Source organism: Marmota flaviventris, chromosome 19, assembly GCF_047511675.1.
Source record: "Marmota flaviventris isolate mMarFla1 chromosome 19, mMarFla1.hap1, whole genome shotgun sequence".
NCBI classification, from domain to species: domain Eukaryota; kingdom Metazoa; phylum Chordata; class Mammalia; order Rodentia; family Sciuridae; genus Marmota; species Marmota flaviventris.
This window is the reverse complement of record NC_092516.1, coordinates 805,574-821,774: the sequence shown is the minus strand read 5'-3', so window position 1 is coordinate 821,774 and position 16,201 is coordinate 805,574. Positions and strand designations below refer to the sequence as shown.

The window sequence follows — 16,201 nt, the reverse complement described above, 5'->3', positions numbered from 1 at the left end:
TGTACCAAAAGTCTTGTTGGCATTGGGGAGAACACAGTTAATGGAATGCTATAGGACTTAAATAACTATGAGGGTAGAAATGGATGACTAGGTGGATAGTGAAAAGGGAAATCTTGCTTCCACCCAGTCTCCCATTTTCAATTCAGTTGAGAAGTTTAGATACATTTTGGCTTATGTAGAAAGTTGTTGTTTCCTTTTTGTTTTTGATGTGTTAGTTTGGGAGATTGCATGAATTGGGGGTGAAGACCCGAGATATCCTTTGAAAGTACAGGATGTTCAGTTTGGGTACACTGTTGCTTGCATAGCTTTCAACATATACTTCTTAACCTGAAGTAGAAAAAGAAAAAGGTTCTGAGAACAAATAAAGCCGTTAAGGATTTGGTGCAGCTTTGGTGTATCGGAGCATGGAAATTATAGAAACCTGAGCTTGAATGCAGATTATGCAACACATTTACTGCTTGCCCTAGGGCAAGTCAATCTCTGTGACTCAAGGTTCCTGGATGATAAAATGGGGAAAATAGTAGTATAGTGAGTATAGTAATAGTGACAATTAAATAACATACCTAAAGCACTTAGAACGGGGGCCCATAGTATGCACCATGCAATAGCTAATCTTCTCCTTATCATAAAGTTATACTGGTTAATAAGGCAGGGACTTTTCACGCACCTACATCTGGCTCCTCCTCAGGGCTCCGCCCACCCGGGCCGTGCGGCAGCCTCTCTTCCTCTCGCTCCGCCTCTCGCGGAGGCCGCATGATGTATGCCGGGTCTTGTAGTCCGTTCGCGGAGTCCGGTCGCCGGGGGCCTCGCGGGCGAACTGCAATTCCCAGCGTCCCTCGCGGCGGCGGCCGTAAAGCGCGGCGGTCGAACGGCCGGTTCCGGCTGAATGTCAGTGCGGGGCTGTGGGCCGGGGAGGAAGGTGGTTGGAGGTCCCGCCGCCACCGCCTCCGCCGCTGCCTCTTCCACTTGTGCTGCCGCCGCGGGCACTCGGCCGCTCGGCCGGTCGAGCATGAGACCGTGAGGAGAGCGACGGGCCGGGGCCGCCGACATGTTTGGCCGCTCGCGGAGCTGGGTGGGCGGGGGCCACGGCAAGTCCTCCCGCAACATCCACTCCTTGGACCACCTCAAGTGAGTGTGCGGGGGGCGGGGGCGAGGCCGCGTGGCGGCTCCGGGCCGGGGCTCGGGGCGGCGGGCGCCGGCAGGGGCGAGAGCGGCGGGCGGCGCCGGGGTCCTGCGGGGAGAGCGAGGACTCGGTCCGGGCGCCGGGTGCGAACCCTGACCCCGCCGCTCCTGGCCGCGTGACCTTGGGCCAGTCTCGAGCCTCTGGAGTCGCACCCGTCAAGTGCCCGGGGAGGTTCCGGTTCGCGGACGCGGGCTCGGTTCGGGGCGGGGGACGGGGACCAGGACCCCTCCGGGGTCACAGGCCTGGACCTGGAGCGGGTGGCCGTGCTCAGCCTCAGTTTCCGCAGTCGTCCAGGAGTCGAGAGGCAGCCCTTGCTTCCTGGCATGGTTTTGAGGGCTGGTTGGGCGAGAGAAGGAACAAAAAGCCCAGGACACGCACAAGTGCCCGTCATTAAAAGAACAGAGTATCACCTGGCGGAGACCTGTCCGGGGACGGCCCGCCGCAGAGCTGTGGGAGAAGCGGGAGTGCAAAGATCCGGAGCTGGCCCCGGGTCAGACCTGCGTCCCCTCTGACCCCACCACTTAGTGGCTGTGTCACCTTGGACGAATTATTTCACATCTCTGAGCATCCGGCCCCCATCAGCAAATGGGCCCGGTGTACATCGTGTAAGGATTCAGTGCTGTCATGCGTGGAAAGCCACGAAGCCAGTATGGTCAGGAAGCAGGTGGCCACTGTCGGTGGCTGTGTGTTTAGCCCACTAAGGTCTTCCCAGACCACCCCACCTAAAGTGCTCTCCCTACCACAATTCCTTCCTGTTAGACCTTTGACCTGATGTCATTCCTTGCATTCCTGCTATCTGCCATTATCCCATTTGTTTTTTTAACCTCTTTTCTGTCTCTTTATTAAACTGGAACTTGCAGGAGGGCAGAGACTGCTTGGTTTGTTCACAGTTGTATACCTAGCATAACTGCCCCCCCCCTCCCCCCCCACACACACACACAGTAGGAGCTCAGTGGGTACTGACTGAAGAGTGAGCAAATCAGAGGCAGTGACTTCAGGGAGGACCGGTAGGGTTGCCCGGGAGAGGAGTGGGCAAGCCGCTGGCAGTAAGAAACAGGCGGTGTCCAGAGGGAGCACCTGAGGGAAGTAAGAAGGATGGGGTCCCGTGATGGCAGGGAACTAGAGGGAAGTTGGGGTCTGTGGCAGGGATTGGCCAGAGGGGAATTAGATGGGGGCTTTCCATTTGATCCGGGGGAAGGGAGAGAGTTATGATTTTCAGCTGTGACGTTTCTAGTACGGAACAGGCATTTAATGAATGTTTGTGGGTCCTGAAGAGTGGGGGACAGGATGATTTTAGAGGTGGTGGGGAGAGAAGCCGAGGAGAGGAAAGAGGTTCCGGACAAGGATGGGGGTTGGTAGGCAATCAGGAGTCTTTAATGGGAGGGCAGCTGGCAAGGAAAGGGAGTGGCTTAAGGATTTTAGGAATTTATCAAGTGGGTGGATGTGGCTGAGAAGGGGAATGTGTTTATCCAGGCCGTTGGGCCTCCTGCCAGCACCCAGGTACTGAAGACTCCCCTAACTCTGCCTGACTATAGCCCTTTTAAGTTACTTTAATATTTATTGAATGCTTTTATTCTGTGCCAGTTGCTTGCTAAGGACTTCCCATGTGATATTTCCTTCGGTCCTCACAAGTCTGTGAGTTATAGGAATTTACTGTTTCCATTTTATAGAAGTGGAAACTAAGGTTCAAGGAGCTTAAGTCACTTGCCTCAAGGTGACAACAGCTGAAGAGTGTGAAAGCCGTGTTTGACTCTAGAGATTGCACTTGTTACACTGGCTTTCTGAATAAAACTTCTGGTTGTTAGTTTGGGGAAACTTGACTCAGCTGAGTCCCATCGCCAGTGAAGCATCTTTGCTGACCAGCCACCATGCCTGGGAGCTCAGAGGGTCTCAGGTTCCTTTGCAGTATCCTGAGAACTGTCCAGGTGCATTGTTTAGGTCGCTGGAAACCAGAGCTGTCTGCCCTGGATCAGCCTGATCTGTGTAATCCCTATTACAGCCTCAAGAACCTGGTGATATGTGATTGGTGTGGGGCTTAGAAGATCCCAAGGTGACTTGGGAAAAGGTGCATAAACAACTAGTGCCCACCCCTGTGCTTGCTCTTGCTGTACTTCACTTGGCTCTGGTAATAAACATCTTGGGTACAGAACAGCTCATTCCCTGAGAGAGTCTGCAGGCTGGTGGGGAGACAGCTGAGGAGCCAGTGACTGTACAGTGTGTCAAGTGTTGGGATCAAAGGAGGCCCAGGGTTCTGTGGGATTCCTTCTTGGAAGCTTTCTGGAGGAGGCAGCGTTAGAGCAGAGTCCCTGAGGATGGGCAGGAGTCAGCATGTGGTGATGGAGGGGCACCATAAGCAGGACCTTGGGGTGTGTGGTCTGAACAGATGGGAGGTGGTAGTTGTAAGGAAACAAGGCTAAAGGTAGAAAGGGACTAGGGCTTTATCTGACACCTAACCTTCCTGATTGTTGGGTGACCCAGAACTGAAGGGTTTCCCAGAGCTTGGGAATTTCATTGCTGAAATTGGGAAAGTTCTGGACAAATGATACATATTGGTCACCCTACCAGTGACAGTTCCCAATGCACTCTTGCCTCAGGGCAAGAGTGTCAGCGTACATCATTATGGAGAGGAGTGGTGAAGACATTTAACATAATTTAGAATTGATTTGTTTGGTTGTTGTGGTGTTTGGCACACAAGTCATCTGGAATCCATTCTCTTTTTAAAATAGAATTTTTTTTTTTTTTTAAGAATAGTTTGAGGTTTACAGAAAGATTGAGAAAATAGACATAAAGCCAGAGACCCTTTTAAAATCAGTTTATTCTTCACAGCACTCCCAGCTTCAAACTGGAAAGAAGGTTTCCTATTAGGATTTTACTTTTGCTAAATAAGAGAAGACCATGCACCCGCTGAATTGAGTTACTGGCTTAGTTGAGGCATACTGCAGGAGTCAAGAGGTTATTTGCTGCACATCTTCAATAGTTTGCTGCCCAGACTAGTGGCCAGGCTATGGCATTAACTGATAAATGCCCATCATCAAGCTCCTGCTGGGCCTTGTCAACCACGTTACGTATTTGGACTTCAGGCTTCGCACTCACCCAAAGAGGACTGTGGTCTGGCTGAAGTTCACAGAATGGGCCAGAGGAGGGCCAGATAGTGGGCGGCCATGCAGGGGCCCCTGTCATCTTCTCCTGTCTTATGGTGGCAGCCCGCTGTCATCTAAGTGTATTTCACGTTGATGGTCCTCTTTCCCGCGCTCACCTCACCTGTCCGTCTGTCCACACCTCGCTCTCCACACTTGAGCTTGCTTTCTCCCGTCCAGAGGCCTGCCGCCAGCCCTGAAGTACTGACGCTCCGTCAGGATGCCCCGTGGGGTTGGCCAGCAGGAGGTGACTCCTCTGTAGCTTTCCTTGTGTGTGCTGTTGATTCAGCACGTTCTTATGTTCCGTCTTCTCCTCTTGTGAGCCCTTCAGGCTTCATCCCACCTTGAGTCAGATCCCCAGGAAGTGGTCAGCACTCCTCGGCCTTGTCCTTTTGCCATCAGAAACCGTCTTAGTTTGCGTCCGCCACTCTCAGTTGTCCTAGTGCGTCTGCCAGTGGGACATGTGCTTCAAGAGGGCAGAGAGCCGCGTGGCTTGTTCAGTGGGTCTGTGGGATGCTCTCAGGGCTGGCTGGTGGTGGGTGGTCAACAAGCACTTGTCTTGGTTTCGACAGGCGGGTTCCGGCCAGCCTTTTGAACAGGTGCTTGCATTGTCAGTGCTCACAGAACCTCTGCAAGAGCATGCTCTAGGGCTGAGGGCCCGGCCTGTGCCCTCACTCTGTATCCCAGGCCAGGTCTCACGCGCTGGCCCCGTTTGACGTCTTTGGCTGGTGAGTCACTGAACCACTGAACCAACACCTTTCCCTCACCCTGCAGTCCAAGGCCAGCCTTGTGGAGCCTCTCCTGGTTCTGCCATCCAGAAGGCTGGACACTGACCAGATGGCGGTTTTCAAGGCTCAATGTGGGATCGCTGGGAAATGGCAGGAGGGTCTCTACCCTGATGCTGAGTAGGCTAAACAGACTGAGGCCTGTCCTGCCCCGCTACCCCCACCCCATGCTCGAGACATTGCTATTTGGAAGTCGTGTCTGGTCCATAGGCCTCCTGCCATTCTGCTTATCTTTTCTCACACTCTAGCTTGAATATGAGTTCAGGGTCTCTCTAGGAGCACCCTAAGATCCTTAGATGCATATTTTGGTACAAGTCATAAAACCTGTGGCGATCTTAAGAAAATGCTGTCACTGAAGGCTACTGGAACCTAGTGGGGCTTTGCTAACTGCCATGGTTTAACTTGTGAACAAAGCCACTCTCTTGAGAAAGCAGGGTTTGGTGAGGTGGGATTCGTTTGTGTCCACAGTCCTTGGTGGTAAACCTCTCGTGTGCTGCTTGTGTGTTGGCAGCATGCTGCAGTGTTTGAATCTCCAGGCATTGCAGACTCCAGCTCAGCTGGCAGTGTAGAATTTGCTGTCCACGGGTCTCATGTTGGGCTGCACTTCTGCAGAGTTTCTCTTGGGAATGTGGTGGTGCTGACTTCCAAAGAAATGCAGTAGAGTCAGTTGTGAGGACTCCTTACAATCTGCTACGCATTTTCATGCCTTTTTGGTTTGGTTTTCTTGTGTGTTAGATATTTGTATTTTCATGTAAGTGCTTGGCTAGTGAAACCATTTTGTTGTTGTTGTTTTTGTTTAACTCCATTGTTTGCATTTTATCCACTAGAATGGTTGCAAACTGGAGGTCTGGAATAGACTGCACAGCTCTAGTCCTGGCTGCAACCTGTTTGGATGATGATGATGATCATCAAAATGAATAGACTCAGAGTTTGAGAGGAATTTTTTTCATCTTAACAGTTGTTAACCTTGTAAGAGAAAAATCTTAATTGGCTGTAGTTAAGTGTCAAAGGCAATCTTCTGTCCTCTGAAATTTATCTGAGACAGGGACTCAGCTTTGCACGTGAAGCTTGTCATTGCAACATTGTTGATCATCAAAGCAATTATGAACCTTAATGCCCTTCAGAAGGTAGGTATTGTGCTTGTCCTCTCCGTGGGGGTACTGTATAGCCATTCCAGATATTTGCAAACATTTGCTAATAGCAAAAATTCTTTTATTTTAGCACCAAATAGGAAAAAATTATGGGCATGGTAATGAACTTACCACATGAACCCCACTATGTAAATATCCATAGCAAAGAAAAATATAAGTATGGGTCACCACTGGACAGTAGCATACCTGACAATTTCCATTTCTCTCTGCCTCTTTTTTGTTATCAAAATTTCCAGCCTTTCTAAAGTGTATGTTACATTTCTGATCAGAAAGTTATTGAAGTATTTTTATCTCTGAGATGGTTCAATTACTTCATCTCCCAAAGCTCTGGGATTAGATGCAGTGTTAAAATAATAAATCTTAATTCATTCACCTTTTTCCTCCCAATACATTCAGATAAGTGTATATTGAGGATCTTTACCTAAAACAGTGTGCTAGGACATTATGGGGACAGAAAGAAGAGCAAGATATAGGTGGAACCGTCATAGAGCTTCAGAGCTGGAATCTACTAGGTGTTTCTATATCCCAGCAACAGCCACACAGAAAGTGGGCATGCCTTCCCAGCTACTCTGAAGGCTGAGGCAGGAGGATTGAAAGGTCAAAGGCAGCCTGGAAACTGGGCGAGACCATGTATCAAAATAAAATTTAGAAAAGGCTGGGGATGTAGCTTAGAGGTAAAAGGCGCCTGGGTTCCATCCCCAGTATCCACCTCCCCTGCCTCCACATGCACACAAAGGACATCAGCTACCTAGGAGTCTTAACGAAGGGTATGTGAGGTCCCTATCTAGAAACACAGCTGTGACTGTCATGTCACACTATTGCAAGGATGTCAGTTCTCCAAATTTAGCTATCGATTTCAGGGCAATCTCAAGGGAAATCTTAGTATTTTGGGGAAGGTGATTATTTTAATACTTAAGTTTTAGTTTTAGGTGGATACAATATATTTACTTATTTTTTTTTTTTTTTGGTTTGCTTTAGTATATTGAACATCTTTCTAAAATAAACTATGAGAAAGCCATTCTAATTCAGCGGAAGACATGCTGAAAGATTCAAGATTAACATCCATTATTAGCAATGTAAAATGGAGGGAAAGATCCGTGAATTGGGCTCGTAGGATTCTGCCCCCATGGGAGATGAAAGGGTCAAGCCGAAAGCCATCAAGGGGAAAGATGAAGAAAGATGGGCTCACAGAGCAGGGGTTTCTGGCTAGAAGCTGTTCCTTGCTCACTGTGTCAATATTTTCTCCCAGCCCTCTCAGGCTGATTCTCTAGGCTAAGATGGTGGAGATGGTGTTTGCTGTAGTCGAGAAAGAAAAGTGGCGGGCTGAACCCAGGGGTAGTGCTGAAAAACTACCCGAGTCACGCTTGGCTCAGGCTTCTCCAGGGAAGACGGACAGAGGGAAAGGAGGTGCTGGCACCAAGCGAGGGCTTGGTGCAGGGCTCTGGAAAGTTCGGAGGAGCTGGAGGCCCAGGTGGCAGGACACACCTGGATCGCAAGGAGAGAGAGTCTGCAGTGCTCATACAGCAGTCCAAACCCTATCTTGCATAAGCAGATGGAGTCTGACAAAGACTTGCCCTAACCTGTCTCCCATGTGGGAATGACCTAGCCCTATTAAGCCCTTGGTGGGCAGCCTGGGGGAGCGGGGGTCAGGGTAGCCCAGTGTTGGACAGGACACCATGGGAGACAGACCCCATATGGTTTCTGGCTCATCTCCATCTCTCAAAGCTTTTGGACATGCACACAGCTGAAGGAGGTCTCCTTGGCGGAGAACTTTGGGCAGGGGTGGCAGGGTGGGGGTGGGGACTGCCTTGAGAAAGCAGCTGAGGAATGGAGGGATCGGGATTTCCAGAGACTTCAGAGATGGTGCCTGGTCTGATAGGAACCGTGATTCAATGCTGCTCTGACTTGGGGCTAATTTGCCGAATGAGGTAGTTCCATCCTGACCTCTCTGGGCAGGGTTGGTCAGGGAAGGCAGAAAACAGGCCTTCCCAAGACCCTCAGGGATGAAAAGTGGCCAAGAAAAGCCAGATTTGGGCTCCCAGAATGCAATGAGAAAAATAGAGAGAGGGCCCTAAAGGATTCTAGGTGCAGGCTGAGCTGACGGCGCCTTCTATCCATGACTCAGATCCTGACATTGGCTTGGAGGCAGAGACAGCCCTTCCCTGATCTTCCAAAGCCCCGGGAGATAAAGGGACCAGGTGAAGGATGGGCTTTGGGGCATCCAAGGGCACAAGTATGTGACGGCCACCCTATGGAACTCAGCAGGGACCACAAAGTTCCAGCCTCAGTTTGTTCTCAGAGCAACAAGCACGGCACGGGGTTTGGGGGGGCTTCAGTCTTGGAGACAAGGGCGGGGTTGCAGGTCTGTCTTCTTGGCCTGGGAATATTTGGGATTCCCCAGCTGAGCCATCCAGATCACCCTTCTGGAATTGCCAGCTCTCTCCTCTCTCCTCAGTGGACAGGAGAGTGGGTGGGAGGGCAGCTTCACCCAGCAGGAGCCACCACCCCCTCTCCACGGGACCCCCAGCCCCTCTCCCGGGCAGGACCCCTGGGGCCGCACAGGCGTGTCTAGATCTCCGTGTCCACGGGGCGAATGTTGCCGTTTTGTGCTCTCTGTCTTTGGCCAGGTCCACTTTTCGAAGCGTTCGTCCACAGGCTCGACTGTGCTTTGGTTGGACATGTCTGTCTCCTGCCGCAGCTGTGTGTGCTGACACAGATGTTGCTGGACCCTCTCCAGCCGCTACAGCTCCAAAGTGGTGGTCACCATCTCTGCAAACCACTTGGACTGCGCCTGGTTGTAGAGGTCCACACAGAGCATGAGGTCGTCGCCAGCCTGTGTGGACTTTCTCCTGGCCTTCTTGATGTCCTCCTCTGTCTTGTTGCTCAGCTTGATCGCCAGCTGCTGAGTCTTCATCTCCAGGTCTGTCTGCCGCTCTGTGAGGGCTTTCCGGGCCTTCTCCACCAAGGCGTAGCGGCTGGCGGGCTGCTTGCGGAGGTCAGCGATATGGCGGTCACACTTTTTCATGTCTGTCTTGAAGTTCTCGCGAAAGTTCATTAGGGGCTTCTCAACCTCGCTGTGAGGCTTGGCGGAGAACTTGAGGTGAACGTCTGCTTCATCTGCCAGACTCTTCTTCCCCTGGGCCCAGGCTTCTCCCAAGGAGCCTTCCTCCTGTGCAGCCAAGGAGCTCTGAGAGAGCTTAGCCAGGTTCTCTGCATATTCTTCCTCAACCTTTATCCTCTCTCGGGCGAATGCAGACGTTTCTCTCTGCATTCGTTTGCCCTTCAGTTGCTTTGGGAGCAGCAGTTGGAACCCAGCCACCGTGCCATTGCCTTGGGGGTCCTTCTTATGAGCCCAGAAGTAGTCACAGTAGCTCCACTCGGTTGGCTTTAGCAGTTGCTGTTCAGGCATGGTGTCTGGGTGAGGGAATGTCACGCAGTTTATCATCTTCTCTGTGGGGTCAACTTTATTTTCAAGATTAAATATTTTGTCTTCATTGCCTGAGGTTCCATCTTCCAAATGGTCTTGTCTGTGGGTGATACTTTCCATTGAACTTTTAAGTTGGTTTAGTGATTCCTTCCCTTCAATGATTTCTTCTTTATTTCTTCTCAGGACCTCTGATATATCTTCACAGAAGCGATCTTTCATCTCCTGAAGAGATTCTGTTATTTTACTGCAAAACTCCTGTGCCTGCTCTCTTATAAAATTCTTTAAGTTGTAGTACATTTTTTCTAAATACATCCTCAACTCCTTCTCTGATATTTTTTCGATGGATTCTCTTATGGGAGCAGCTTGGTTTGTTTGGAGCACTTTATTCCCTTGTTTTTTCATTTTGTTTGTGCGTCTTCCCATCTAGCCGGGTGGTTCTGAGGCAGGATAGTTTCTACTCTGTCGATTTGAAGTGTCCCTGAAGGTTTCCAGAAACTCACAGATCTAGGCTCCGGTTACTGCAGGCTCTGCCACACTGCAGGACCCAGAAGGCTCACCAACCGAGGGCGATGGAGGAACTCCGGGAGAGAGAGAGAGCCAATATCTTTATTTTTTATGTGGTGCTGAGGTTGGAATCCAGTGCCTCACAGGTGCTAGGCGAGCGTGCTACCACTTGGGCCACAACTCCAGCCCTGGGAAGGTGATTTTAAAATATATCTGAAACTGCAAAGAGTTTAGATGGCCAATAAAAACCAAAAATAACAAAACAAAACAGAAGAAGTTGGAGGACATACATTACCACCTGGCTGGTTTATTATAAAGCTTCAGTAATTAAACAGCATGGTGTTGGCACAAGGACAGACAAACAGATCAATGAAACTAGAGCATCCAGAAAGGGACTCACACATGCAGCACCTGATTAATGGCACTGGAGTGCAGTAGAGAAATGAGGGCCTTTCAGCAGGGTGTGGGGTCAGATCGACCACCACATAGGGAATGGCAATTTGGGCCCATACCTTACACCATACACAAAAGTCAGTTCCAGATATACTCTGAGGCAAAATGCAAAAGGTGAAACATTATTAGAAGAAAATAGCATTTTTTCATGAATTTGGAATAGGTAAGGATTTCCTAATCTTGCTATAAAGAAAACACTGTAAAAGGGAAAGATTGATAATTTAGACTGCATTAAAATTAAGAGCCTCTGTCATCAAAACACCATTATAAAGAGAATGAAAAGGAAGCCACAGCCAGAGAAGATATTTGTGACGTGTATCCAGCAAAGGGCTGGAGCTGGGGCTGGGGCTCAGCGGGAGAGCGTTGCTGGGCATGTGTGAGGCCCTGGTTCCATCCCCAGCACCAAGAGGGCGGGAGGGAGGGGAGGAGCACTTGGACTAAGAACCTGGACAGGGTCGTAGGTAGGCCCCTCTCCAGAGGATGTCAGATGTCCATAAGCGCATATTGAATGGCCTTGGTCTTCACGCAGTGATGTCCCCACCCACCAGCAGAATGGGTCCACTGAAAACGCTGAAGAACAGCAGACGTGGACAGGCAGCTCTCAGATGGTGCTTCCTGACTAGGGAGCTGGGTGGTCACTGATGGTCCCCAGCCTCAGGTACTATTTTGGCTTGTGCAGTGATGGCAGTGGGCATGTCCCCGGGTCACTGTGAATCTGAGGGTCGGTGTCAAGCCCTTTTTCAGTGCCAGGCCCAGCAGACTTATTGAATATTCTCTTCAGAACTCGCTCCCCACCCTGTCTCTGTCCTAAAGGCCTCCTAGCAGCAGTTATACTAGTTTTTGTTTGTTTTCTTGGAGATTTGTCAAAGCAACAACAACAATGACTAGTACTTGTCCTACACATAGTAACTGCCAGTTATCTCTTTACTTACTCAGTCCTCCCAACACCGCCATAGTAGAGAGGTGCTGATGTATTCAGGTGCCATTGCTGCTCCCACTTCACAGCTGAGATAACTGAGGCACATCGAGATGACGGAGCTTGCTCAAGATCATCTAGCCGATAAACGGCGCAGCTGCACTCAGACCCGGCAGGCTGGCACCATGTCTGTGATTAACCTGAGTACTGCACTGCCTCTCCAGAAGCTACCTAGACTGCACACTTCCTGCTCTGACCTCCCCTCACAGTGTCTCCTTGAGGTCTGCTTTCCCTGACCTTGGTGAGCCTGAGTGCACCTTCCTAAGCCCTGGACTATTACTGGTGTCATCCAGGAAGGATGTTGATAATGGCCCCATCATACTAACCACAGTTTAATAGTGATAGCAGCTACCCTGCTTCTTTGGCGTGCTCACCATGTGCCAGGTGTCGAGCTTGGCTCTTTCTGCACATATTGAATCTCTGAAACAGCCCAGTGATGGGACTCCACCTGTTGCCACTATTTTATAGAATCCAGGTTGCTGAGAGGTGAGATGAAGTGCTTTGTCCAGGCCCACAAGTTAGGAAGTGGCAGCACCGGGGATCAAGCCTGAGTCTGTTGGACTCCAGAGACCAAACTCTTCACACCAGTCTGTGCTGTCACATGCTGGGTCTGGCATTTGGACCCTAGCCTATTTTAGCTTGTATGCTATGATCAAATGTAGGTTATGAAGACCATCCCCTGCCCCATTCAGCATTTACTGAGTACTCACTGGAGTACTAAATATTTTGGAGTGTACTGGGGTAACCAAGATCAACAAGATGATGTTTCAGACCTTGAACTCTAGTAAAGGAGGCAGGTCATTGTGTGATATGTGCAGTAGCTAACACCCAGGTGCCAATGAGGAGGGACCAGGCACATCTAGAGGGGTGAGGGCAAGGGGGCCTTCTTTAAGGAAGTCATCACAGGAGGCATGGAGCTGGGCTTTGAGAGGTGAGCAGGAGTGTCCGGGCTGACTGGGCAGCAAGGGCACGAAGCCAGTCTGCTGCGGTCAGCCTGGTCCTAAGACTTGAACCTCTTTGGCAGCCTTCAGAACAGACACCCTCACCTAGGCCACCACCTCATGTCGAGTCAGGAGTGTGATATATGATGCTAATGAACATGTGTCATTTACACCGAAGAAAATTCCAGAGAGGGAGGATCCGTCCCTCTCCCTCACTGCCACGGTAAACAATGCTTTGTCACCGACAGGGTGTTGGGCATTCTGTGCACTTCATGGAGAGTGTCACTGGTATCCACAGCAGGAGTGATATGGTGGCTGTCATACTTGAGAGGGGTCTGGGACTGTAACTCAGTGGTAGAATGTGTGCTTAGCCTGCTTGAGGCTCTGGGTTCCATCCATAGCCCTGGGATGGGGTGGGGCAATGACAAAACAACCCATAAATACTTTAGTGGGCTGGGGTCCTGCCACCTAGGAGCCTGATTGAATGGGGCTGGAATAAGGAGCACCTTAAGTAGGTGGTACAGGAGGCCTGGGAACCACAGTCTGGAACTCTTTGAACGTCACAAGGCAGATGTACTTGAAGTGAGAGAGACCCCGTAGGTCCAGGGAGTCCAGTGCTGTGGTGTTACCCTGTCACAAAGGGAAACTTACTTGTGCCCCCACATGTGGCACTGCTGGTAGATTTGGGCACAAATGGTGAAGGATTTATATTTTTGGAGGGCCACTTATTGCGTTTTAAAAATTATATGCAGTTTTTGATCCAGTTAGTTGTTTGGTTATACCATGTCTTTAAAGATAACATACAGCAACAATATTTTTTACTTTTTTGTTTTTGTGGTGCTGAGGATTGAACCCAGGGCCTTGTGCATGCAAGGCAAGTACTCTACCAACTGAGCTATGTCCCCAGCCCCAAACAGCAACAATATTAATTAGTAAAACCCAGCCCTGTGCAAGCAGCAGGTGGTTCCTAATTTTCCCATCTGCAAGGTTCTGCCTCTCTGTGCCCTCCCATTTTTAGAGACTGTAGACAGGACAGTCCTATAAAATCTCTCACCAGCCCCGTCCTGATCACCAAACTAGAGAGAGCTATAAAGAAACATCAGGAGGTGACTTTTCTTGAGTCACTTCCTCTTCCGTCTGCTTTTCTTTCCCAGGCCTCAGGCTTCCTTGACCCATGAATTTCCCTGGACCTGTGTGGTCCCTTGAGAAGCTCTGGTAGATGCACTCCCGGGGCGTCAGGTCAGGCTGCTGGTCCCATGCTGCCCAGGACTGGCATTGCTGGTTCTCTTGGTTGTCCTCTCTGCCAGCAGGGAGGCCTGGAGGAGTGACCTGTGTCTTCCTGTCTGGGCTGGCATTGACTTCTAGGCCCATGTGGCAGAAGGACACTGCTGTAGCCTCTTAAGCCCACTCAACTCTGAGTTTAACAGTCTGTGCTCTGCGAGTTTGACCATTGTCCCTGGACTGCTCTCATTCTGTTTTAGCCTTAAGTTCTAATGGGCCTGCTACACTGTGAGAGGGATTATCCCAAGGGTAATTTTTTTTTTTTTTTTTTTTTTTGGTACCGGGAATTGAACTTGGGGACACTCAATCACTGAACCTCATCCCCAGCCCTATTTTGTATTTTATTTAGGGACAGGGTCTCACTGAGTTGTTAGTGCCTCACCGTTGCTGAGGCTGGCTTTGAACTCGCAATCCTCCTGCCTCAGCCTCCCTAGCTGCTGGGATCACAGGTGTGCGCCATTGCACCTGGCCAAGGGTAATCTTCACTGCACAGGTTTTTTTGTCCCAGTAGCTGGCTTTGGCACCCATCTCTCTGAGTCTCTGATGCCTGTCCTGTGTTAGACATTTGGCCTGAGCCCTATGTCTCCACCTGCATCAGAATCAGCAGGGAGTGTGCTTCCCTTTGCATCCAGATTCCTCCTGTCCGGCCTGCTTTCCAGGCAGTCCTCTTGTACACTGAAGTTTGAGAATGACTGTCCTCAAGGGTTTGAGGATGATTTTGCCTCAATTTAATAGTAGTTGTCCCTGCTGTTTAATTTTCAAAGCGTAGCCTGCCATTTTTCTTGGGTGAAATGTGTCTAATCTGAATGTCAAATTGTGCTGACCAGATCTGAAAAAGCCCTGTTGTGTTGTCTCCAGATGTCACTAATGGGCTTTGGGCCTGGCTTTCGTGTTGGTTGGTGACCTTTCTTTCTTCCTTTCTCTTAGGTATCTGTACCATGTTTTGACTAAGAACACCACCGTCACAGAGCAGAACCGGAACCTGCTGGTGGAGACCATCCGTTCTATCACCGAGATCCTGATCTGGGGAGACCAGAATGACAGCTCTGTATTTGAGTAAGGGTTTCTAGTGCTTGTTTTTGATTCTTCCTCTTCCTTTGAATGTTTTTCCAAACGTACACCATGAGTTATTCCTGATGAGGCCAGAACTTGACGCTGATTTAGTCTTGCCCAAATCTTTCTCTATAAAACATCCTTTAAACACAGAAGAAGTGCAAGCCCCAAAGGGGGAAGTTATGGAAATGAGTGACTCCAGAAAACCCCAAAATGTCATGAAAAATTTTCCAAGAAGCCTGATTGTCCCATTAAGGGAAGGAGAACATGTGCTGAGTGTAGCCTGGCCTGGAGGAGCCACCAAGGACCTGTGAGGGCCAGGCACAGTGCCGAGCTTTGAGGACACAGTCCAGGGAGCTTCCCTGCCCCCGGCGGAGGCCCTGTTGGTGTCCCCATTGTTGCTTAAAGCCGTGGAGCAGGTAGGTGGTGAGGGAGGCCAACACCAAGCCCAGGAGGGCTGTCTCCCCTTTCTGCACTTTCTAAATGAGCAGTCTCAGGCCAGGTTTCTTGTCTTCTGAGCCTCAGTTTCCTTGTCTTTAAAGGAGAAAAAGAAAGTCCCCCGTCTGGTGTCTGGTACAGAGCAGGTGCTCATGGATGATGATGATTGATAGAAATAGGTGTGCCTACTAGACAGTTAGAATGCAAAGACTAAACTATGAACCACCTCCCTGTCTCAGCACAGAAGGATTTGGGATTGGTTACAGCCACCATATACATATTCATTCTCAAATGTGTATATATACAAACACGTTCTCAAATATACGTGCATGTATATTCATACATAATATGAATGTATATATGTGTACGTGCATGTGAGTGTGTGTGTGTGTATATACATATATACGTTAAACATACACGCATTCTTAATTATAAAGGCCATTTTTATATTTATTCTTTAAAAAATATTTATTTTTTAGTTGTAGTTGGACACAATACCTTTATTTTATTTATATTTATGTGGTGCTGAGGATCGAACCCAGGGCCTTGCACATGCTAGGCGAGTGCTCTACCGCTGAGCCACAACCTCAGCTCCAAGGCCATTTTTAAAACCTGTTTTTAAAAAAGGTATTTCATTTCCAATCTGGCTTATTTGTTATCCTGAGTTGATTTTCAGGACAGCTTTATCTTTTAATCCATAAAATCTCCTTGTGAAAAGTGCAAAGCTAGGACCCAGGCCATGATCCCTAAAGGAGAATGTGGGGCACTGCTTATAAGTGGGACTGTCTCCCCTTAGGTATCCATGGGTAATTTGTTGGGTGTTTATAGCTTTTTGCACATGAGAGAGAACATTGGCATAAAGGTTAGCAATT

The 16,201-nt window shown here is 49.5% G+C and overlaps 1 protein-coding gene and 1 pseudogene across 5 annotated transcripts in view; one reads left to right on the top strand and one right to left on the bottom strand.

The window, feature by feature from the left end:
- Positions 1-870: 870 nt before the first annotated feature.
- The window catches only part of Clec16a (C-type lectin domain containing 16A), a 177,181-nt gene continuing 161,850 nt past the window's right edge, over positions 871-16,201 (top strand). For all 5 annotated transcript variants that reach the window (XM_027940442.2, XM_027940441.2, XM_027940444.2 and 2 more), the window contains exons 1-2: positions 871-1,128; positions 14,766-14,894. In XM_027940442.2, coding sequence (XP_027796243.2) covers positions 1,049-1,128; positions 14,766-14,894 — 209 coding nt within the window. In that variant the 5' untranslated portion in view covers positions 871-1,048. The remainder of the gene's footprint in view (positions 1,129-14,765; positions 14,895-16,201) is intronic.
- Positions 8,825-9,701, bottom strand: LOC114096937 (growth arrest-specific protein 7 pseudogene; annotated as a pseudogene).